Source organism: Rhinoderma darwinii, chromosome 8 (assembly GCF_050947455.1).
Source record: "Rhinoderma darwinii isolate aRhiDar2 chromosome 8, aRhiDar2.hap1, whole genome shotgun sequence".
Classification (NCBI taxonomy): Eukaryota; Metazoa; Chordata; class Amphibia; order Anura; family Rhinodermatidae; genus Rhinoderma; species Rhinoderma darwinii.
Window position 1 is genome coordinate 67204311 of NC_134694.1, and position 24686 is coordinate 67228996.

The 24686-nt window shown below is 41.5% G+C and overlaps 1 protein-coding gene across 3 annotated transcripts in view; it reads left to right on the forward strand.

Annotated features, from left to right (window-relative positions):
* Window positions 1-12310, forward strand: part of TAF1 (TATA-box binding protein associated factor 1) — a 77631-nt gene extending 65321 nt beyond the window's left edge. For all 3 annotated transcript variants that reach the window (XM_075835705.1, XM_075835704.1, XM_075835706.1), the window contains exons 36-40: window positions 4557-4679; window positions 5717-5827; window positions 5917-6067; window positions 6282-6456; window positions 11721-12310. In XM_075835705.1, the coding sequence (XP_075691820.1) occupies window positions 4557-4679; window positions 5717-5827; window positions 5917-6067; window positions 6282-6456; window positions 11721-11934 (774 nt within the window). In that variant the 3' untranslated portion in view covers window positions 11935-12310. The remainder of the gene's footprint in view (window positions 1-4556; window positions 4680-5716; window positions 5828-5916; window positions 6068-6281; window positions 6457-11720) is intronic.
* Window positions 12311-24686: the final 12376 nt, after the last annotated feature.

Consider the following 24686-nt stretch of genomic DNA (forward strand, 5'->3'; position numbering starts at 1 on the left):
GAGAATATGCAAACATGACATCCACCCCCCACCCACCCATTCCCTCCCTCACCCTTGGAGTAAAATCATTGGAAAAATAAAAAAGTAATGCAGGGCAAATATATTTTCAACTAATTAACTAAAATCTAATAATTCAGAGCCGTGTGGTATTATTTAAAACATGGCTCAATGCACAGGCCTGGTTGTGAGGGACAGAAATATCGGGAATCTTTGCAGTGCCCGTCTTTTCTGCAGACGCGGCACTTTTTCTGAGGGTTGCTTCTAGTTGGTGTTGGGGGAGTGCAAGTGATGAAGTGTCTTTCAGTCAGTCGCGTGACATCCTCAGACTTGGGGCATTCTCTGGTGTCCTGAACGTCAAAAATGAGGCCTTCAATTATTTTCTCCTGGAAATCCAGGTATGTGTCTCTGCCTCTGGTTTTTTTGTAGAGCACAAATGAGTTGTGGATGGCCACCTGTAACAAATAAATGGCCACTTTTTTGTACCAGGTTTTTGTTTTGCGTTTTACTAAATAGGGCTGTAAAACCTGGTCACTTAAATCCACCCCCCCCCCCCATGTACTTGTTATATTCGGACACGCTGACTGATTTGTGCTTGTCCGATGTTGCCCCCCTTTCCCTCACTGCCACTGTTCCTGCGGTATGAATTGTGCTTAGTACATACACATCTTTGCGATCCCTGAACTTGACCGCCAGCAATTCCTCAGATGCATAAGCACAGGAGTCCCCCTTTACCATGCGCTTCCCCACTAATTGCTACGGAAAACCAATTCTGTTTTTGCGCATGGTACCACATGCCCCAGTCCTTGCAGCATGCAAATGCCTAAACAGGGGCACACTGGAATAAAAATTGTCGCAGTACAGGTGGTACCCCTTGTGAAGCAGAGGCTGCATTATCTCCCACACAATCTTACTGCTGGTGGAAAGATCAGGGGGGCATCCAGGAACATTTATTGAGCGGTCCCGCCCTTCATAAATCCTGAAGGCGGTAGTATATCCTGACCCGCTTTCACACAATTTGTAGAGCTTAATGCCATAGCTTGCCCTTTTGGAAGGCAGATATTGGCGAAAGCTAAGTCTTCCATGGAAGTTGAGGAGGGATTCGTCCACGCTTACTTTCTGCTCAGGGGTGTAGAGTTGCAGAAATAAATTATTGAGGGAATTTATCAGTGGTCTTATTTTGAACAACCGATCACGGTTTGCATCGGTACTTGGGGGGGCCTGTGCGTTGTCATTGAAGTGGAGGAACCTCATTATTGTCTCATAACGAGACCTGGGCATTACTGCAGAATACACTGGGGTGGCTTGGGCGGGTCTTGTTGAGCAGTAAGACCTAATGGAGGGCTTTTTAACAATACCCATATTTAGGATGAGCCCCAAAACATTTTTTAATTCCTGCAAATTGGTGGCGTCCAATCTCTGGCATGGGTGGATGAAGGTTTCTGCCTTATATACTGAGCGGCATATAAATTAGTTTCGTGGACAATCATATTAAGGATGTCGTCAGTAAAAAATAAATGGAAGTAATCCATTTGGACAAAATTTGTATTGTCCACAGTTATGCCAGGACTGGCAGTAAATCCGTGGATTCTAGGAACCAAAAGATGGAGCAGGTGCCCATACAAGAGCCTGGACTGGAGGGACCAGGCTGTCCTGTGCTACAGCGCTACTAGGCCCTGCACTTCCATGTTCTGCAGTTTCAACTGCATCAGGGACAACGTCCCCTGAAGATGAACCTGAAGTGACGTTATCATCGTCACTACCTAAAACAGGTTCCATCTCGGACGCCATCTCTGATGCGGTCTCAGACTCTGATCACAGCATGGCGTATGCCTCCTCAGCGCTAAATAACTTCCTCGCCATAAATGTCACTAACACTAACTAAACACACAATTTTTTTTTTTTTTAATAAACACAAACTAACTGGTATATATATATATATATCTACACTACCGCTAACAAAAAAATAAACCGCTATTGCTATATATATATATGTGTGTGGATATATTGAAGAAAATCCCACAGCACTCCGTGTTAGTGAAAGAAATGGTGGTTTATTAAGCCAGCACAAGCAGCTTGTGCTGGCTTAATAAACCACCATTTTTTCACTAACACGGAGTGCTGTGGGATTTTCTTCAATATTGATCTATATCCCCCGGATCGGGATTACCTGCTTGCACCTGAGACCAGCTTGGAATTGCATTGTGAGTGCTGCTGCTTTTCCATTGTGTATGTGTGAATAATATATATAATATATATATATATATATATATATATATATATATATATATATATATATATATATAATATATAAATTCTATATTCCCTACCTGCGTATTCTAATATAATAAAAGATAGATAGATAGAAAAAAAGATAGATGGATAGATTGTATAGATAGATAGAAATCTATACAGAGAATGTTTTACAGTGTAAGGCCTCATGCACACGACCGTATTTTTTCACACCCGTAAATACTGGCGTAAATACGGGTCCGGTGTCACACGTATTCCACCCGTTTTGCACCAGTATTTACGAACCCGTGCTCGTAAATATGGGTCCGGTGTCACACGTATTCCACCCGTATTTACGAGCACGTTTTTGGCAGCAAAATAGCACTGCACTAATCGGCAGCCCCTTCTCTCTATCAGTGCAGGATAGAGAGAAGGGACAGCCTTTTCTGTAATAAAAGTTAAAGAAATTCATACTTACCCGGCCGTTGTCTTGGTGACGCGTCCCTCTCTTCACATCCAGCCCGACATCCCTGGATGACGCGGCAGTCCATGTGACCGCTGCAGCCTGTGATTGACCTGTGATTGGCTGCAGCGGTCACATGGCCTGAAACGTCATCCAGGACGTCGGCCCGGATGTCGAGAGGGACGCGTCACCAAGGCAACGGGCGGGAGACCGGACTGGAGGAAGCAGGAAGTTGTCGGTAAGTATGAACGTCTTTTATTTTTATTTTTTACAGGATAGGGGATACATGTCTTGTTTATGGCAGAGAGGGGAGATACCTCCCCGCTCTGCCATAGTTTTCATTGTAGTCCCGGCGGTAGTTACGCCACTGGGCTGTGGCCTGCAGACCGGGTAGTCCCCTGACCTCGCCTCACCTCGCAACGCTCCCGTAATCACGGGTGAACACACGCAGCCACCCATGATTACGGGAGCCCCATAGACTTCTATGGGATGCCCGTGCCGTTATTACGGCATGAAATAGGGCATGTTCTATCTTTTTTAACGGCACGGGTACCTTCCCGTGAGCAAACGGGAAGGTACCCGTGGCTAACAGAAGCCTATGAGCCCGTTATTGCGGGTCGTAATAACGACCCGCAATAACGGGTGTTTTTACGGTCGTGTGCATGAGGCCTAACACTTTTTTTCACAGTATTCTTCTCGCAGCAATTCTCTCGAGTCTCTTCTTCTTGTCACACTGAAACAATGTGTGAGGAGAAGAAAAGAGGCAGGAGATTTGCTGCCAGAAATGTCAAAATAAAACAAATGTGATCGCTTTGATAGGTTTTCACAGCGACCACATGTTCAGGGGCCATCAGATTGGTCCCTGATACTCTGCCTAGTGCCCAGAGCTGTTAGTAACAGCATAGGCAGAGGGCTGTGTGCACGCGATTGCGTGCACACTATATTTACATACAAATGCATGTGATCGCTGTGATTGGTTGTCACAGCGATCACATGTTCAGGGACCAAAAGATTGGCTCCTGACACTGCTCAGTGCTCAGGACTGTTGGCAACAGCCAGGGCACGGCTGTGTGCACGCGATTGCGCGTGCACACTCTATGAAGTGCCGCCGTAATTAGTCTATATGGCGGACTTCAGAGACCCTGACCGCTGGCCGTAAAAAAACAGCCAGCAGTTGGGAACCTGTTAATAATGCGGCCACATTATAAAATTTTGCCATTTGAAGAGGCTGCTTTAAAATTGTTTTCTAATAAGCAACTCTAGGGCTTGATTTATAATAATTCACAACTTCTTTAAGTTTGTCTGGAGCTAGATAGATGTCAATATTAGATAAAATGTCACATAGTAACGTTCCATAATGTGGTATGCAAAGCATTAGATGACATCTGTATGTTAACAGATGAGACGCAATGTGGCTGCACCATGGTTCAAGGTATCCTAGCACAAGTGTTCCAAGGCATCAAGAGTGGAAGATGCACTGAATAGGTAATAAATGTCAGATCTGTGGGGGTCCGACCTTTGGGACCTCACCGATAGCTAGAACGGGAGACCCCGGTCCCCAGTTTCCCTCAGCCACACGACTGCAACTAGGAGGATTGTGAATGGAGCGGCAGTCTAGCATATGCCCAGCCGCTCTAGTCAAAGTCTATGTTACTGATAGAAATAGCCTAGCGATCGGTGGGGGTCCCAGCGGTCGGAACCCACTCATCTAACATTTATCACCTACGTAACGGTTAGGTAATAAATGATTTTGGCTGGAATACCCATTTAAAGCTATGAAAATACAGCAATTTCCCGAATGTCCTTTAAGTAATAAGAACTTTTTGTGGAATGACTCCACATACATTTATCTGTTCAATTTCAGCCTCCTGACTACTATGATACAAACACGTCGCTCAGCATGTCCCAGGAAGGTGTTTTCTACCCGGATGAAAGCAATCTGTCCGCCACAGAAGCAGCTACAGCTTCACTGGGGAGGAGAAGCTTGGTAAGAAAGGATCTGCTTTATTTTCTATTTTCCTACAAACCAGTGATCCTTTTTATTTTTATTTTTTTATCCTTTTACTTTTTCAGTTTATTTGCAAAGCTAGCATTGTAGTTTAACATTTAGGATAAAAAAAAAGTTATTTCTTGAGTTAACTGTAATGCAAGTCTGTCACCTATCCCGTATTAAGCAGAGTCCCTTTGTTTTAGCTGTTAGTAGGAGTCACCGCTCATAGATCCCGGACATGCCAGACGTTTTCTGTAATTGGAGGCTCACTTTAAAACGGATCTGTCACTAGTTTATTAATTCCCTATCTCCTAACTAATCTAATAGGCGCTATGATGCTGATAACTACAGTGTAATGTAAAAAAACAAAACGTTTATTTGCAAAGTTATGAGCATTTATCTAAATATGATAATTTGGCTCTACTTGCCAAATGGGAGATAACGCTTTCTTTTCACTCTGGGCGGTGTAATGTTTTCTGTATGACGCTGTCCAATCAGCATACAGTCCTCCTCTTCCTAGCCCAGCATCACAGCGTGATCATATAGTATACAGCTTCCATTCCCGACTGTGTTTTCAACTGGTGATATCTCTAGTTGTTTCACAGCTAGAACTGTCTGGTGCCGTATGAATGATTAAAATCGTATCTTTCATATGCCATCAGAACCTCTGTTCTAGGTGGTCCACAGGCGGAGATACAGCTATTTGAAGTGATCCCCCTTCCCTCCAGCCTCAGTCTCTCACGCTGTGTGAAGCAGCTTCACGCCGATAGGACAGCGTCAGAGGCTGTGAGGTCGCTGACCCCTCTTGACCCCCTCTTGACCCCCTCTTGACTAGTATAGCCTCATTTGCATATTTAGAAAAAAGCTCCTAACTTTTCAAATAATCGTTCTGTACAGGATGTTCACTGGAATTATCAGTGTGACAGCATCTATTAGATTAGCTATGAGATTGGGCATTACTAAACTAGAGACAGATCCTCTTTAAGAAGTTCTGGTGTTTTTGCCATCTTTGCATTTGCCATTTTTATCTGCAGATGAGACTAGGAAGACACCGTCTAGGAGAAGATGACTCTGATATTGACATTGAAGGATTTGAAGATGATGATGACGATGATGATGATGGGAAACCTAAAACTCCAGCCCCTGTAAGTTTTCCCTTAAAGGTGTAATGACCCGTTTGCAAACACGCTTAAGACAAGACTTCATTCCGTTTTTATCCCATAAAATGTTTTAGGAAGTTGAAGATGTTGATCGTGATTTGGCGGAGGAAGACGAGAACACAGTGCAGCATCCTCAGGCCAGTGTATTATATGAGGATTTACTGATGTCGGATGGTGAAGACGATGATGATGGAAGTGATGAGGAAGGAGATAATCCCTTTTCATGTTAGTACATTGTTTTCATGTACAGTGATGATGTTCTGTATGGGGAGTGATATAAACAGTTGTAATAAATAGTTTTGTGTATGTATTCATTCAAAATTACTTTTAATATCAAGTTTGTTTTGTTCACATTAAGCACAGTTTGGGAAATCAAATATTACCAAATATCATTGTAAAGTGTGATCTCTTACCATTTTTGTATATTCATTGTCTGCAGCCATCCAGCTTAGTGAGAGTGGCAGTGATTCAGACATTGAGTCAGGAGGAATTCGACCTAAGCAACCACAGATGATGCAGGAGAATACCAGACTGGGGATGGAGAACGACGAAAGTATGATGTCCTATGGGGAAGGAATGGAGACCTCACAAGGGCTGGAAGACAGCAATATCAGGTATGTGGCAGCTATCAAGTCATCTATATAGTGTCAGAACAGATCACTCAGCATGAAATTGCTTATGTTGAACGCGCAGTAAAATATTATGTATTGCACCTCCACAGTAGAAAAAAAGGTATGTAAGAACTCTGCAATCTATGTGACAAAGAGAGTCTGTCATCACATCTTCACCTCCCAAACTGCTGTATAGGGAAGGATGAGGTTTTCAAACATAACTATGTTTCCCAAGTCAGCCCATCGTGAACAATAAAAAGAGCTTTTATTCCTCCGGGTGAAGTGTCCAATTCAGGAAGTGTCCTGAACCATGTAAAATGCAGGACTAAAAATCTCACTAAATACTCTGCTTCCCCTTACTGGTAACCAAAGGGGGCTTTGCCCTTCCTGACTGGAGGAAGTACTTTTTAGCTTCTCAGTTCCAACAGTTTCAGGACTGGGAGGGCTTTGGGGTAATAATAGATTTTTGTTGAAAACACTAGGGGACAATTGGTCTAATATATTTGAAGCTCTGGAAGCTGGGGTTTTTAATTCCCCTGATTTGGGACTCATGTCTATTTATGATAACCAGCTGCGGGTCTGGGATGCTGTCAAACTCATTGAAAAAATGTATATCTTTATTGAAGTCACTCCTCTATGGGACAACAGGAATATTGGGGAGTGTGACGGCCTTAAATATATTAAATATAAATCTCGGTTTGTTCTTACACCTCTTTAATCATTAGAATGTTTAAAAAGTAAGGCCTCATGCACACAAATTCACATGCAGGTGAATTGCGGTCCCATTAATTTTTATGGGCCCATGCACACGACCTCCACGGCCCGGGAGCCTGGATCGCAAAAAGATACGACATGTCTTATTACGGCCGCATTTTGCGGTCCATGCTCATTGAAATGAATGTACACGGCCATGTGCGTGGCCCTTGATTTGCGGTCGGCCCGCGAGTGACACTACGTCCAAGCCGCAAATGACGGGCCATGCACACTACTATGGTTATGTGCATGAGCCCTAAGAAAGGACTTTTGTCCTCTATATAAAAATTCCCTTTAAGGAATCAAGGAAATCATATTAAATCACAAGGAAAATGGGATAAGGATCTTGGGATTAGGATCAATTGGGGGTTAGTTTATAAACCTATTATAGAGGCATCATTAAATAACGATCACCGATTTATTTGTTTTATGATCAATCATAGACTTTATTATACACTGAAGCTTTTAAAGGTTATGGGGTTAAGGAATAACTATAATTGTCAGAAATGCGATATTCATCAAGCGGATCTCATGTGGTGTTGTCCCAAGCTACATAGATACTGGAGTGCAGTAGCAGCATCTATTTTTAAATTAATTCGGAAAGAGGTTCCAATCGTATCAATGCTTTTTGGCATCTCCTGTCTTTTGAAAGACTGTGGTCGTAGCAAACTAATTAGAAAGAGTTTGTTTCTGGCAAGATTGGTTATCATTTAGAAATGGATCTCAAAAGATTTCGCATGGGAAGTAGAATGGCACCATAAGGTGAATAGAGTGAAATATATATATATATATATATATATATATATATATAATATTAATATCTATTATATAACCGAGAAGGACGTGGCGTCCGAAACTCACATAGAGCTCCGCCCACATCCCAACCGACAGTTAGCTCCGCCCACAGCCAGAAGACTGAGGAAGGAGATTAGAGTGATTAGTGGCGTAGCTATAATGCCCCCTCCCTCCCATACCCAGTATAATGCCCTCCCTCCCATACGCCGTATAATGCCCGCCCTCCCTCCCATACGCAGTATAATGCCCACCCTCCCTCCCATACGCAGTATAATGCCCGCCCTCCCTCCCATACGCAGTATAATGCCCGCCCTCCCTCCCATACGCAGTATAATGCCCGCCCTCCCTCCCATACGCAGTATAATGCCCGCCCTCCCTCCCATACGCAGTATAATGCCCGCCCTCCCTCCCATACGCAGTATAATGCCCGCCCTCCCTCCCATACGCAGTATAATGCCCGCCCTCCCTCCCATACGCAGTATAATGCTCGCCCTCCCTCCCATACGCAGTATAATGCTCGCCCTCCCTCCCATACGCAGTATAATGCCCGCCCTCCCATACGCAGTATAATGTCCGCCCTCCCATACGCAGTGTAATGCCCGCCCTCCCTCCCATACGCAGTATAATGCCCGCCCTCCCTCCCATACGCAGTATAATGCCCACCCTCCCTCCCATACGCAGTATAATGCCCGCCCTCCCATACGCAGTATAATGCCCATCCTCCCTCCCATACGCAGTATAATGCACACCCTCCCTCCCATACGCAGTATAATGCACACCCTCCCTCCCATTCGCAGTATAATGCCCCCATATGTACAGACCTAATAGAAAAATAATAATATACATACTTACCTATCCCCGTTCCCCCGCCGGGTGGAGGATCCTTCTCCGGTCTGTGCGATTTGAGTGACTCGGTGCAAACAGACGCGATGACTTCACTACATCGCGCCTGCCTTCGCCGAGCCGCTTACAGCACACTAAGCACAGTGCAGAGGAGGCAAAGGATCCGCCACCCGTCGTGGGAACGAGGATCGGTAAGTATGTATGTTATTATTTTTCTATTTGGTCCGTACATATGGGGGCATTATACTGTGTATGGGAGGGAGGGGGCATTATGCTGTATGGAGGCAGCTATGTGAACATTATACTGTGTGGGGGCAGCTATGGGGGACATTATACTGTGTGGGGGAAGCTATGGGGGGCATTCTACTGTGTGGGGGCAGCTATGAGGGGCATTATACTGTGGGAGGAGCAGCTATGAGGGGCATTATCTGTGGGAGGAGCAGCTATGAGGGGCATTATCTGTGGGAGGAGCTGATATGGGGGGCATTGTACTGTGTGGGGGCAGCTATAGGCAGCATTTATATATATATATATATATATATATATATATATATAGAAGCAGCACCATTATCTATAGTATCGGGTGCACATTGCTTGAGAAAGACCCCATTGAGTAGGGTTGAAATGTCGCAAGAAGTGATTAAAGTGATCCTATCTATCACTGAATTTGGAGTGCTGTCTTGTCTTTTGGAATTGTTGCTATATATATATATATATATATATATATATATATATATATATACAAACAGACCACTGCATTCCTTTTGCTAGCAAACCCGTGTAATGGGTCTTCTGTACTAGTGTGTGTGTGTGTGTGTGTGTGTGTGTGTGTGTGTGTATGTGTGTGTATATATATATATATATATATATATATATATAGTGTTTTGTATATTCAAGTTGGGGAAGTGATGGTTTGGGAGGCGATAAAATGATGACAGACTCCCATTAATGCCATATCTAACACATTTAAAAAAATAATAAATACAACGTTTACAACGTTCACCATCAGGCCAGATTTAAACTGGGTTGTTCGGTGCAGTTTTTTGTGAAGCCAGGAGTGGATCATGGATTGAGCAAAAGTTTTAAGGAAAGACTGTATCTAGTTCTTTTATAAATTGGTTGTAATTTTCTCAGAAACTTGTAACCCTAAGGCTGGGTTCACACACACTATTTACGGACGTAATTCGGGCATTTTAGCCCCGAATTACGTCCGAAAATACGGTTCCAAAGCGCCGGCAAACATCTGCCCATTCATTTGAATGGGTTTTACGATGTTCTGTGCCGCAGGTCATTTTTTTTTACGCGCCGCTGTCAAAAGACGGAGCGTAAAAAAGACGCCCGCGTCAAAGAAGTGCCTGTCACTTCTTGAGACATAATTGGAGCCGTTTTCCCTTGACTCCATGGAAAAACAGCTCCAATTACGTCCGTAATGGACGCAGCGAAAAGCGCCTGCACATGCCATTACGTCTGAAATTCCGGAGCTGTTTTCTCCTGAAAACAGCTCCGTAATTTCAGCCGTAACGGAGGCTGCCGTGTGAACATACCCTAATACAGTCAGGTAATTATGCACAAAAACTGTTTTACCAAAAAACATCAGTTACCTGTAGCAATTAATCAGGGTTTTGCTTTTCATGAGATGTAGTTTCTTTCGGCACACTATTAAATGGCTGTAATACCCTTAGGTTTTTAATCTTGGAAGTGCGAGATTTAGAATAAGTCCCTGGATCATACATCCATCTCAGACAGTCCACTACAAATAACCTGGACTGTTATTGGAGAACGGCTTCCAGATTTAATTTAATATTTTAACCACCACAGCATGTACCTGACCTAACTGTATAAAAGAAAAATAAACCTCTGCTGTGAAGACCTGCTAGATGTTGAGCATTCTCGACCCTTGGTAAAATTATTAAACAGCCCTTTGTTGCAGCACTGCAGCCCCTTCATTCAGCTGATCAGAATTTGGACCCCCGCTTAAATGTTAATTATTGATGTGCTATCCTAAGGCCATCAATATTAGTGTCTCAAAAAACCCCTTTAAATACTTTGGTTACCCACCTCCGAACCATTTCCAGCTCTGCTATGTTTCCTATACACAAATTATTCCCATACACTACAGATTATTCCATGTGCAGTGTAGCTAGTGATCCGTTGATTTATTCTGCCTGGTTTTATTGGATTAAATAGGGTTGTCTAAAAGCCCTTAGATAGTTCTGTAGATCTCATGACACTGGTTATAGAGTTTATGAATGAATTTTAGTTTGAGTGTAAAATCTCCTATATTTGTGGGCATTGCCATATGAGACTGAAGAAAATACCCGCTTCTTATTTCCATCTTGCTGATCTCTACGGTCTGGGTAGTTTGGCAGACCCTGCATAGGCCGCCCTTTGCATTTCTTTTCAATCCTCTTTTGTAACCGATCTTAAAGGGGTTTCATGAGATTTAAAAAAAATATATATATATATATATTGCTTTCTTCCAGAAACACCATCAGAACTGTCCATCATTTATATGTGGTATTGTAGTTCAGTCCTTTTAAAATTGAATGGGACTAAGCTGCAATACCACACACAGCCTATGGGCAGTTGTGGTATTTCTCTTCGAAACAAGTCATGTTTTGTATTTTTATTTACTGTCTGAGGCCCCATGCACACGACCATATAAATAGTCCGTAATTGCGGACCGTATTAATCATGCAATCGCGGCCCATGATTACGGGCACGGCCGTGTGCATGAGGCCTTAGCAAGGTTTTTAAACTGAACTGTCCTCTCTGTGGTTATCGCACTTGCCATAAACCGTGTTTATCCCAGTTACATATGTAAGTTAATATAATATCCACAATTCTTATGAGTCACATTGATCTATATATTATAGTTATGGAAGTTATGAGGAGCCTGACCCAAAATCGAACACCAGGGACACCAGTTTCAGTAGCATTGGAGGCTATGAGCTGTCAGAAGAAGAGGAAGATGAAGAAGAGCGTCATGGGCCCAATGTACTCCGTCAGATCCAGTTATCAGAAGATGAAGAAGACAGCGAAGAGTTTGCATCAATTCATGGAGATAGTGACATTGACTCTGACAATTAAAAGAACTAAGAAATGGGAGACCTTCTCTCCTTGTGCATTCTGAATACATTCGATTAATGTGATTTATGGTTTTGAATACATTTGAACATATGAATTCAGTCTGTGAAAAGATTTGTCATCAAATGTGTTCCTATAAAACAGAACTGAGGGTATACGTGACAAGAAGTTTAAAACGTATGCGAAATGTAGCCTTTTGGGGGTTTTAAGCATTGGGAGCAGCTCTGTATCAGAGGCCTGTCTTACCTGAAGCGTCGTACCATTGGATGTTTGCTGTAAATATGCGCTTGACTGTGAAAACTTTGTCCGTGAGTTTCTCTGTTTAATTTATACAATTTTTTCTTCATGTACAATTTCTTAATAAAGTCCGCGTTGTTTATCTTTTGTTTTATTCTTTTTCATGCTTAGGTAAATCCAGAAAATGTTTTTTATTTGTTTTTTTTATATAAATGCATACATAAAAAAGCAGGGTAGGCACAAACTGTGGCTTCCCTATTGCCTGGATGCTCAATGCATTGTGTTGCTGAATAAGCGACAAGGGATCGTTTTTATTTTAGTTCTGTCTCACATTTCTCAAATAGTAGGTATATACAGTTAGGTCCAGAAGTATTTGGACAGTGACACAATCTTCATGATTTGGGCTCCGCTGCCACCACATTGCATTTGAAATGAAACAACTGAGATACAATTGAAGTGTAGACTTTCAGGTGTAATACAAGGGGTTGAACAAAAATATCCGGTGAAACGTTTAGGAATTGCAGCCATTTTTCTACACAGACTCCTCATTTCAGGGGCTCAAAAGTAATCTGACAAATTAACATTACCATAAATAAAATGGTTCTTCTTTTTTAATACTTAGTAGAGAATCCTTTAGAGGCAATGACTGCCTGAAGTCTGGAACCCATGGACATCACCACACGCTGGGTTTCCTCCCCTGTGATGCTTTGCCGGGCCTTTAGTTGTTGCTTGTTTGTGGGTATTTCTGTCTTAACCCCTTCAGGACCAAGCTCATTTTGGCCTTCAGGACCAGACCCATTTTTTCAAATCTGACATATTTCACTTTATGTGGTAATAACTCCGGAACGCTTTTACCTATCAAAGTGATTCTGAGATTGTTTTCTCGTGACACATTGGACTTTATGATAGTGGAAAAATGTGGTCGATAAATTCAATATTTACCAGTGAAAAACACCAAAATTTGGTGAAAAATTGCAAAAATTTGCATTTTTCTAAATGTAAATGTATCTGCTTGTAAGACAGGCAGTTATACCACACAAAATTGTTGCTAATTAACATCCCCCATATGTCTACTTTAGATTGGCATCGTTTTTTGAACATCCTTTTATTGTTCTATGACATCACAAGGCTTAGAACTTTAGCAGCAATTTCTCACATTTTCAAGAAAATTTCAAAAGGCTATTTTTACAGGGGCCAGTTCAGTTGTGAAGCGGCTTTTAGGGCCTTATATATTAGAAACCGCCAAAAAGTCACCCCATTTTAAAATCTTCACCCCTCAAAGTATTCAAAACAGCATTTAGAAAGTTTCTTAACCCTTTAAACGTTTCACAGGAATTAAAGCAACGTAGAGGTGAAATTTTCAAATTTCATTTTTTTTTGCAGAAATTCATTTTTATTCTATTTTTTTTGTAACACAGAAGTTTTTACCAGAGAAACGCAACTCAATATTTATTGCCCAGATTCTGCAGTTTTTAGAAATATCCCACATGTGGCCCTAGTGTGGTAATGGACTGAAGCACCGGCCTCAGAAGCAAAGGAGCACCCAGTGGATTTTGGGCCTCCTTTTTATTAGAAAATATTTTAGGCTCCATGTCAGGTTTCAAGGGCTCTTTCGGTGCCAAAACAGTGGAAATCCACCAAAAGTGACCCCATTTTGGAAACTACACCCCTTGAGGAAATTATCTAGGGGTATAGTGAGCATTTTGACCCCGCAGGTTTTTTGCAGAAATTATTGGAAGTAGGCCGTGAAAATAAAAATCGTCATTCTTTCAAAGATTATGTAGGTTTAGCTAATTTTTTCTAATTTCCACGAGGACTAAAGGAGAAAAAGCACCACAACATTTGTAAAGCAATTTCTCCCGAGTAAAACAATACCTCACATGTGGTAATAAACGGATGTTTGGACACACGGCGGAGCTTAGAAGGGAAAGAGCGCCATTTGGCTTTTGGAGCTCAAATTTAGCAGGAATGGTTTGCGGCGGCCATGTCGCATTTGCAAAGCCCCTGAGGGACCAAAACAGTGAAAACACCAAAAAAGTGACTCCATTGAGAAAACTACACCCCTTGAGGAATCCATCTAGGGGTGTAGTGAGCATTTTGCCCCCACAGGTGTTTCATAGATTTTATTAGAATTGGGCAGTGAAAATAAAAAAAATCCTTTTTCTTCAATAAGACGTAGCTTTAGCTCCAAATTTTTAATTTTCTCAACAAATAAAGGAAAAAAAGAACCCCAACGCTTGTAAAGCAACTTCTCTGGAGTACGGCAATACCCCACACGTGGTCGTAAAATGCTGTTTGGGCACACGGCAGGGCTCAGAAGGGAAGGAGCGCCATTTGCTTTTGGTGTACAGATTTTGCTGCATTTGGTTTCTGGTCGCTATGTTGCATTTGCAAAGTCCATGTGGGACCAAAACAGTGGATCCCCCCCAGAAGTGACCCCATTTTGGAAACAACACCCTCAAGGTATTCACCTAGGGGTGTAGTGAGCATGTTAACCCCACAGGTGTTTTGCAGAAATTCGTGTGCACACGATGTGGGAGAATGAAAATGGGAATTTTTCCTTAGATACGCCAATATGTGGTGCCCAGCTTGTGCCACCATAACAAGACAGCTCTCAATTATTATGCGGTGTTTCCCTGTTTTAGAATCACCCTACATGTGGCCCTAATCTTTTGCCTGGACATTCGACAGGGCTCAGGAGTGAAAGAGTACCATGTAAAATTGAGGCCTAATTTGGCGACTTATAAAGTATTGGTTCACAATTGCAGAGGCTTTGATGTGAAATAATAAAAGAAACCGCTGAGAAGTGACCCCATTTTGGAAACTGCACCCCTCAAGGCATTTATTAAGAGGTGTAGTGAGCATTTTCACCCCACGTATCTTTTCCATAAATGATTGCGCTGCGGAAGGTACAAATTAAATAGTTTCCCTAGATATGCCAATTCAGTGTCAAATGTCATGCCTAGCTTGTGCCACTTTTTTTTTTATATACACCGTTCACCGTACGTTATAAACTACATGTTACCTTTATTCTGCGGGTCAGTACGATTCCGGCGATACCAAATTTATAGAACTTTTTTATAACTTTTTGCACAATAAAATTACTTTTGGAAAGAGAATGTATTTTTTCTGTCGCCAAGTTGTGAGAGCCATAACTTTTACATTTTCTCATCGATGGAGCTGTGTGAGGGCTTGTTTTTTTTTGCGAGGTGAGGTATAGATTTTATCGGTACCATTTTTGGATACATGCGACTTTTTGATCACTTTTTATTTCAATTTTTGGAAGACAGTGACCAAAAAAACAGTAATTATGGCAGTGTTTTTGAGGTTTTTTTTTACGGCGTTCACTGCGCTGGATAAATAACATAATAATTTTATAGTTCAGGTCGTTACGGTCGCAGCGATACCAAATATGTATGGCTTTATTATTTTTTTCAATAATAAATGACTTATAAGGGAAAAAGGGCGATTGTGTTTTGTGTTATTATTTGAAACTTTTATTGTATGTTTTCCAACTTTTATTTTTACTTTTTTTACACTTTTTTTTACACTTTTCTTTAGTCCCACTAGGGGACTTGAATGTCCAACTATTTGTTTGATGTTCTAATACATTGCACTACCTATGTAGTGCAATGTATTGGAACTGTCAGTTGTTCACTGACAGCAAGCCGATCAGGCTCCGCCTCTGGGCGGGGCCTAATCAGCTTACGTAATGGCAGACAGGAGTCCATTGTTAGGGCTCCTGTTGCCATGGTAGCAGTCGCCAGCCTTGCCATCGCATGGCAAGGCTGCCGATTTTCTACAAACCTCTAGGATGCAGCGATCACAATGGATCGCTGCATCGAAGGGGTTAATGCCAGGAATCGGAGCTAGCTCCGGTTCCTGGCGATAGATCGGGGTGTCCGCTGTAACATACAGCGGACACCCACTGCTGATGACGCCGGCTCAGCTTCTGAGCCGGAAGCTGAGCCGGCGCCATCTTGCCGATGTTACCGGAAGCCTCCTGGGCCCCGCCGACGACGGGGCATAAGAGGATTCCGTTACAGGCTGATCGGGAGGTAAGCATTAGCCCTCCGATCGCCTTTGCAGCCACCGGCAACCCAGCGATCACGTTGCTGGGGTGCCGGTGGCTATAAACTCCTCACATGCTGCGATCTCTATTGAACGCAGCATGTGAGGGGTTAATCGGTCCGATCGGAGGCTAGCTCCGGTCCTGGCCGATACCTTAGGGTGCCAGCTGTAACATACAGCTGTCACCCGGTGGTGATGTCGCTGGCTCAGCTCCTGAGCCAGCTTCATCTCCATGACGTATATTTACGTGAAAATGCGGTAAGCCACCGATTTTAATGACGTACATATACGTGATCCGGCGGGAAGGGGTTAAAGGAAATGTGTTGCCAGCAAAACATGTTGTTTTTTTTTTAGTTAAACAGTTAGTGTATAGGTGATTAAACATTGTTCTAATTTTTTTTTTTTTTTTTTCACGAGTCAGGAATTTCCCAGCACTGGTGCAGATCTTACCTGCAAACGCTGATGCTGCTGCAGAATCAACTGTAGCCTCTGCTGCCGATGTGGCCGTCACGATGCAGGACCTGTGAGTGACGTCACAGATCTGCACTGTCACAAGCTGGGCGTTCTGAAGAGAAGAGGATGATACTTCTCATCAGAGCGCCCAGCTAGTGAAAGTATTAAAAACGCCCCGATGTACGCACATAATACACACCCACTTGGACTTGTACTTTTAAACACACCCACTTGGACTTTTGCAAGCCTCATTTGCATAATTACAAAAATGGTCATAACTTGGCCAAAAATGCTCGTTTTTTAAAAATAAAAACGTTACTGTAATCTACATTGCAGCGCCTATCTGCTGCAATAGCAGATAGGGGTTGCAAAATCTGGTGACAGAGCCTCTTTAAGGGGCCAAACAAAATATAATAAAATCAATTCGAACAGAAGGAAAGCGTAAAACTATCCATGATAAATTTCATACAGGATAAACAACACGATCATCAAAAGTGTTGACAATAGCATACAAAAGCCTAGGCCATACAATAGAAGTGGAAAACAATCCATCTGATTGGTCAGTGTCAAAGCCATAGTAACTCGCCCCATTGACAGTTCAGGGGGTTATTTAAATATCGGGCGCCAAATATAACGGCACCGATATCTAAATAACAGGAGGTTAGAAAAAATATGTCAAGTGCCCCAGGGTTTGCGCAGCCCTGTCCATTACATGCTGCACATGTATGGGGAGGTGAAAGGTTCTCTTTAAATACTAACGTGTTATTAACCCCTTCCTGACATTGCTCGTTTAACTCGTTAAATGCTGCGGTCAATACCGACCGCAACATTTCAATTGTTAGAAAGAGGGGGGCGACCCCCTCTTACAAGTCATCGCGCCCCCTGCAAAGCAATCGTGGGGGGGGGGGCGATGGTTGCTATGGCTGCCTGGGGGCCTAATGAAGGCCCCCTGGTCCGCCATCTTTGTGCGCCTATTAAGCCCTGCCTCTGGCAGAATCACGATCTACTGCAATACATTAGTATTGCAATATATCGTGCAAGCGATCGCTGGTTGAAGTCCCCTAGGGGGACTAATAAACAAAAGTAAAAATTAGTTAAATAAAGTTTGGTTTTTTTTATGTAAAAAAAAAAAATGTAAATGTAAAAATTCAAAAAACCCCCCTTTTGCCATTTTCCCTCTAGAGCATAGTAAAAAAATAAATAAATAAACATAATTGGTATTGCCGCGTCCGTAAAAGCCTGAACTATTAGAATATATCATTATTTAACCCGAACTGTGAACACCGTAAAAAAAAAAATTTAAATGCCAGAATCTTTCTTTTTTTGGGCACCTCATCTCCTACAAAAAATTAAATAAAAAGTGATCAAAACCTTGCATGTAAACCAAAATGGTATTATTAAAAACTACAGCTTGTCCCGCAAAAAATAAGCCCACATACCACTTAATCCACGGAAAAATAAAAAAGTTCTGGCTCTCGGAATTTGGCGACACAAAATAAATTAATTTTTTTACACTTAGGTTTTTACTTGAAAAAGTAGTAAAATATAGAAAAAACTATATATATTTGGTATCGCCGTAATCGTATTGACACACAGAATAAATGTAACATGTTGTTTTAATTGCACAGGGAATTCCGTAAAAACGACGCGCAAAAAAACAATGGGGGAATCGCTGTTTTTTTTCATTTTCTACCCCACAAATAATTTTTCCCCGTTTCCTAGTACATTATATGGCACAATAAATGGTGCTATGAAAAACTACATCTCGTCCCGCAAAAATCAATATAGGACTATATTGACGGAAAAATCAAGAAGTTATTGCTTTTGGAAGATGGGGAGGAAAAAACTAAAATGAAAATCTGAAAAATGGCTGCGGCGGGAAGGGGTTAATATACTTTGTATATATTTGAACTGTTTATGGGTGGCTCTCCAGCTGTTGTAAAACTAGACATTCCACCATGGAAGACAGTCCATATGGCATGCTGGTAATTGTAGCTCAACACCAGGTTGCAAAACACAGAAACCACTGTACGAGGCAATTGTATTCTTGTTTAATAATATCTTCCATTAGCGCGTATTTCGGGAGAGCTGACACAGAGTGGTTATATGTACAGAAACAGATTTGTAGGCTTCCTGTGACTGGGAGACCAACATAAGAGAAAATATGGCCAACAGGAAGTAGCTTCTGTTAGGAACACAAATAACTGAGACTACTAGAGAAAGACTACGTTATAGACAACCTAAACAAAACCTCACACCAAAAAATGGCGCATATTGGGGTCCCTTATTACAAGTAGACAACCTAAAAACGAACCATACAGGGACATAGCCCTTAGAGAAATAATATATTAAATAATATACAAATGTACAAAAAATCTTTATTAAATATGACCAATAACATATAATGGAAAGAAGATGGGATACATCATACACGGAGATATATACAGCAGGGTCAGGTGGAATAGTTCCCTGCAGCGTGTGGGTTTACCTTCCTATACATTGGAGAAGACCGTCTTAATTTGAACTTAGGAGTGGAGAAGATTTAAAAATATCTATTTGTACTGATGTAGTATGAGCTACATGTAACACAGCAGCTGTGGTATATTTTGCCACCTGCCCTTGTGACCTTATTTATGTTGGCATGACTAGCAGGCATTTAAAGGTACGGGTGTTGGAACATGTCAGCAAAATTAAGTCAGCTTCCAGTGCTATAGATTTGGAAAAACTCCAGCCCGTTGCTCGTCATTTTCGCGAGTTTCACTCCTGCAATCCAAAGGGTTTTGAGGTACGTGGAATAGATAGTCTCTTTGGGATGTAGAGGTGGTGATGTTCGATCAGCGTTATTGAGAAAAGTAATGAAATGGATTACGTTACTCAATACTGTGTCGCCATTTGGCCTAAATGAGGCCACTAGTTTCAGGCCTTTCTTGTAAAAACACAGAAAAAAACGAAGCCCCACCCAAAAAATTTCGCAATCGCTGTTTTTTGCCCATTTCACCCCACAAATAATTTTGATTTCAGTTTCCCAGTACATTATATGGTACATTAAATGGTGCCATGAAAAAAATACATACTTGTCCTGCAAAAAACAAGCCCTTATACGTTGACAAAAAATGTAACAGTTATGGCTTTTAGAAAGCGGAGAGGGAAAAACTTAAATTGGCCGTGTCAAAGAACTTCTGTGATTTTTTTTATTTTCTGTGTCATTATCTATATTCCTAAAATCTTGCAGTTTTTACTCTGGCCACTGAGCCTCACAATAGACTGATACTTCCTGTTCAATAGAGATCAGTTCTCGGCAGTCATCTCATTATCATCACAGGCAGGATTACAATGACCGGTAACACTTTTATATAGATAACTCTGGATCGACCATTCATAATCAGTGATGGACATGACTCCCCCTTCCTGCATAATTACCTCTGCACAGCTCACAAATCATGCCTAGAACACTCCCCCATAGAAGTCAATGGGTCATCTGCAGACTATTATTTACTATGTTCAATGTGGCTGCTGTAAAACATATCTTTAAAAGCTGTTAACAGCAGCTCAGGCAAGATGGCTGCCCCCATAATCATGTACAGAAAATAGAATTAAAAAAATCTGCAGTCAAAAAATAAAAACAAAATATGTTTCACTATCTGGTTTTAATTAGAAAAGTAATAACTTTGACTTCAAACTCATGCCACAGATTCACAATTGGATTTAAGACATTTAAAGGTTTCCCTTTAGGCCACTCCATTGTAACCTCTGTCCCAGTCTCAGTTCTCTGACAGATTAAATGTGTTTTCCTCAGGAATTGCCCTGTATATAATGCCATTTATCTTTCCTTCAATCCTGACTAGTTTCTTCCAGTCCCTGTCGATGAAAAGAATCCCCACAGCATGATGCTGTCACCACCATGTGTCACGATATGTGGACCCACTAGGCCGCACCGCCGTAGCGGAGTAGCAGCTCTCTACACCTGTACCAAGTCTCTACAAAGTCCAAGCACAAGGGTACCTGTAATAGTCCAGACAGTAGCAAGGCTTAGGTTCAGATGGTACTTTGACGGCAGGTGATGCAAAACATGGCAGTTGGTACCAGGCGTGGCAGATGACACCAGACGTGGTGTATGACCTCAGGCGTAGCAGGCGGCACAACACGACTCCAACACTAGAGAGGGCACAGGAACAAATACATCACGGGATACAGGATACAAATAGTAAAACAAAGGGTTGGAGCAGCACTGTGGTTTAATATTGATAAGAATACATGAATTATACATAAGGGGAAAAGCCTGGAAAAGTAGAGTTTCATATCAAAAAGCAATTATAAAACAATGTCAATTTTACAAAACATTACATAGTGTACAGTGACATGTAAAAAAAAATCATAATGTTAATAAGAGTCATAGCATGATATATTAGTTTTCAAATCAATACATCATCAATAACATTTAAAATAGTGTTCAAAGTTAATTAGTCATACACAGTGTTAATTATTAAAATCAGAGAAACTGGCACTCACCAATCTAAATAGAATCAGTATATCAGGACTCATATGTATTCCACGTTCTCAGCTATCGGCGTTCTCAATGTCGAATTGTGCATGCCCATAGGTGTCTCACCAATTGGGCCAAATCAGACGTGATTGGTAGTCACTGTGGAAACACAATGCAGCAATGCAGGGGGAGTGTCCCAAGAGCCACCTACGTAGGTAGATACACCCAGGGCCAGATTAAGACTGCCGGCAGTATGGAGCAGTTATTTATGATGGGGCCCCCCACCCAACTAACACAGGGTTCTCCACGACAATGCTTCTAGGCATTTGAAGCTTAGTACAACCTATTATAAACTGTGCCACACAAAATAGAAGCCAGAGTGCTTGAGATATTAAATGTCCACTAAGTTAAACATTAAAAGCAGCGACTTACATTTGATGCCCATCATTCCTCGCTCTGTACCCATAGATGGTGGGTGGCATGTAGTGAGTGTAGGTTCGTCTTTGCTAAGTGATAAAAAAAAAATGCAGATAACATTACACTCATTGCTGGCTGGGCCGGTTGCTCTCAGGAAACATAAGCATGATTAAACCAGGTGTCTTAAAAAGAACACGCTATGCTAGAGGTCACTGAGACACTAGTGACCAAAAGTAAAATATACATTATATATAAAATATGTAGAATAAAAGATGTTTTCTCATCTCATACATTTATGGTATATCCACAGGACAGCACAGCGAGCTACACTGTTTTCGTAACTCAGGAGTCATATATTATCTCATATATTTATGGTATATCCACAGGATAGCTCGCTATGCTATTTTTTTTATCCAATTAACGTCTATTGGAGTTATGCAAACAGCTGAAAACAGCCCGCTTGGCTATTTCTGTACCTCCTGTCCACTTTAGAAGACTTGAAAGGTGTGAGGAGACCTGCGTTCTTGAGATGGGTGCAGGTCCCAGAAGTGGATTCCGCATCTATGAGACATTTATAGCATATCATGGAGATATACCATGAATTTATGAGATGAGATTCAAAAACTCATTTAATTACTGCAATATTTCTCATAAGCAAATAACAGTGAGGGTCTTGCCACACAGTTTAATCAAATATGATAAAATTGTGTGAGCCCACCTGCCCCGACAAGGCAGCCTCATTCAGATGGGTACAAGAAACTGCATGTGCAGCAGTGCTAACCAGTGCTTGCCTGATTAAAAAAATATTATTTTTTTAAGGAAAAGCTGTACAAACTTTGCTAACAGCAACAGATTCCTGTTAAAAATCCAACATATTAAAATTCTGCATTAAAACATGTTTTAACATTAACCCCTTCCCGCTCCTGGACGTACTATTAGGTCATAGTAGCTGTATCGTTTGTGGGAGTACAGCAGCTGCCGCAGCTCCTACAGCAGGGACCGATCGCTGTGTCCCCGCTTATTAACCCCTTAAAAGCCGCGTTCAATAGGGATCGCGGCTTTTTAGGGGTTAAGCTACAATCGCCGGCCTGCTACACGATAGTGGCCGGCGATTGTAACTATGGCAACTGGCACCAAACAATGGCGTCCGGCTATGCCATCGATGGAAGCCTAGTGGGTCCTGACAAAGTCAGGACCCACTATGCTTGCTGTCAGTAAGTAGCTGACAGCTCTAATACACTGCACTACGCATGTAGTGCAGTGTATTAGAATAGCGATCAGGGCCTCCTGCCCTCAAGTCCCCTAGTGGGACAAAGTAATAAAGTGAAAAAAAAGTTAAAAAAAAGATGTGTAAAAATAAGAAAATAAAAGTTTTAAAAGTAATAAAAGTAAAAATCCCCCTTTTTCCCTTATCAGTCCTTTATTATTAATAAAAATAGATAAATAAACAAATAAACTATACATAATTGGTATCGCGGCGTCCGTAACGGCGTGAACTACAAAATTATTTCGTTATTTATCCCGCGCGGTGAACGCCGTAAAAGAAAATAATAAACCGTACCACAATCACAATTGTTTGGTCACTTCACCTCCCAAAAAATGGAATAAAAAGAGATCAAAAAGTCGCATGTACCTAAAAATGGTACTGATCGAAACTACAGTTCGTTACGCAAAAAATAAGTCATCGCACGGCTTTATTAATGGAAAAATAAAAAAGTTCTGGCTCTTAGAATAAGGGAACACAAAAAGTGAATGATTGTTTACAAAACGTATTTTATTGTGCAAACGCCATAAGACATAAAAAAAAACTATAAACATCTGGTATCGCCGTAATCGTATCGCCCCGCAGAATAAAGTGAATGTCATTTATAGCGCACAGTGAACGCTGTAAAAAAAAAAAGAATAAAAAAACAATAGTAGAATTGCTGTTTTTTAGTCACCACGCCACCTAAAAATAGAATAAAAACTAGTCGCATGCACCCCAAGAGAACTACAATGAATTCCTCAAGGGGTCTAGTTTCCAAAATGGGGTCACTTTTGGGGGGTTTCCACTGTTTTGGCACCACAAGACCTCTTCAAACCGGGCATGGTGCCTAATAAAAAAGAGGCCTCAAAATCCACTAGGTGCTCCTTTGCTTCGGAGGCCGGTGCTTCAGTCCATTACCGCACTAAGGCCACATGTGGGATATTTCCCAAAACTGCAGAATCTGGGCAATAAGAATTAAGTTGCGTTTCTCTGGTAAAACCTTTTGTGTTATAGAAAAAAATGCTATAAAAAGTATTTTCTGACAAAAATAAATTTGTAAATTTCACCTCTACTTTGCCTCTAAATTCCTGTGAAACACCTAAAGAGTTCATAAACTTTCTAAATGCTGTTGTGAATACTTTGAGGGGTCTAGTTTCTAAAATGGGGTGTTTCATAGGGGCGTCTAATATATAGGCCCCTCAAAGCAACTTCAGAACTGAACTGGAACCTAAAAATAAAAAAAAAATGAGGCAATACTTCGCTTCTCCTAATGAGCATTGCCTACTCCAAGATGACCCCAGTTTTGACCGTTTGTATAAACGGAGACCCCTATTAGACCGTTTCAGTGCCCGGTTTCCCCAAGCATACACCACCGAGACGTGTATTTCTATTGATGAGTGCTTGGTACATTTTAAAGGGAGGCTTCAATTCCGCCAGTACCTGCCGGGTAAGAGGGCAAGGTATGGCGTGAAGATGTATTAGCTGTGCGAGTGCATCAGGGTATACAGTGAAGGAAATAAGTATTTGATCCCTTGCTGATTTTGTAAGTTTGCCCACTGTCAAAGACATGAACAGTCTAGAATTTTTAGGCTAGGTTAATTTTACCAGTGAGAGATAGATTATATAAAAAATAAAAATAAAAATCACATTGTCAAAATTATATATATTTATTTGCATTGTGCACAGAGAAATAAGTATTTGATCCCTTTGGCAAACAAGACTTAATACTTGGTGGCAAAACCCTTGTTGGCACGCACAGCAGTCAGACATTTTTAGTAGTTGATGATGAGGTTTGCACACATGTTAGATGAAATTTTGGCCCACTCCTCTTTGCAGATCATCTGTAAA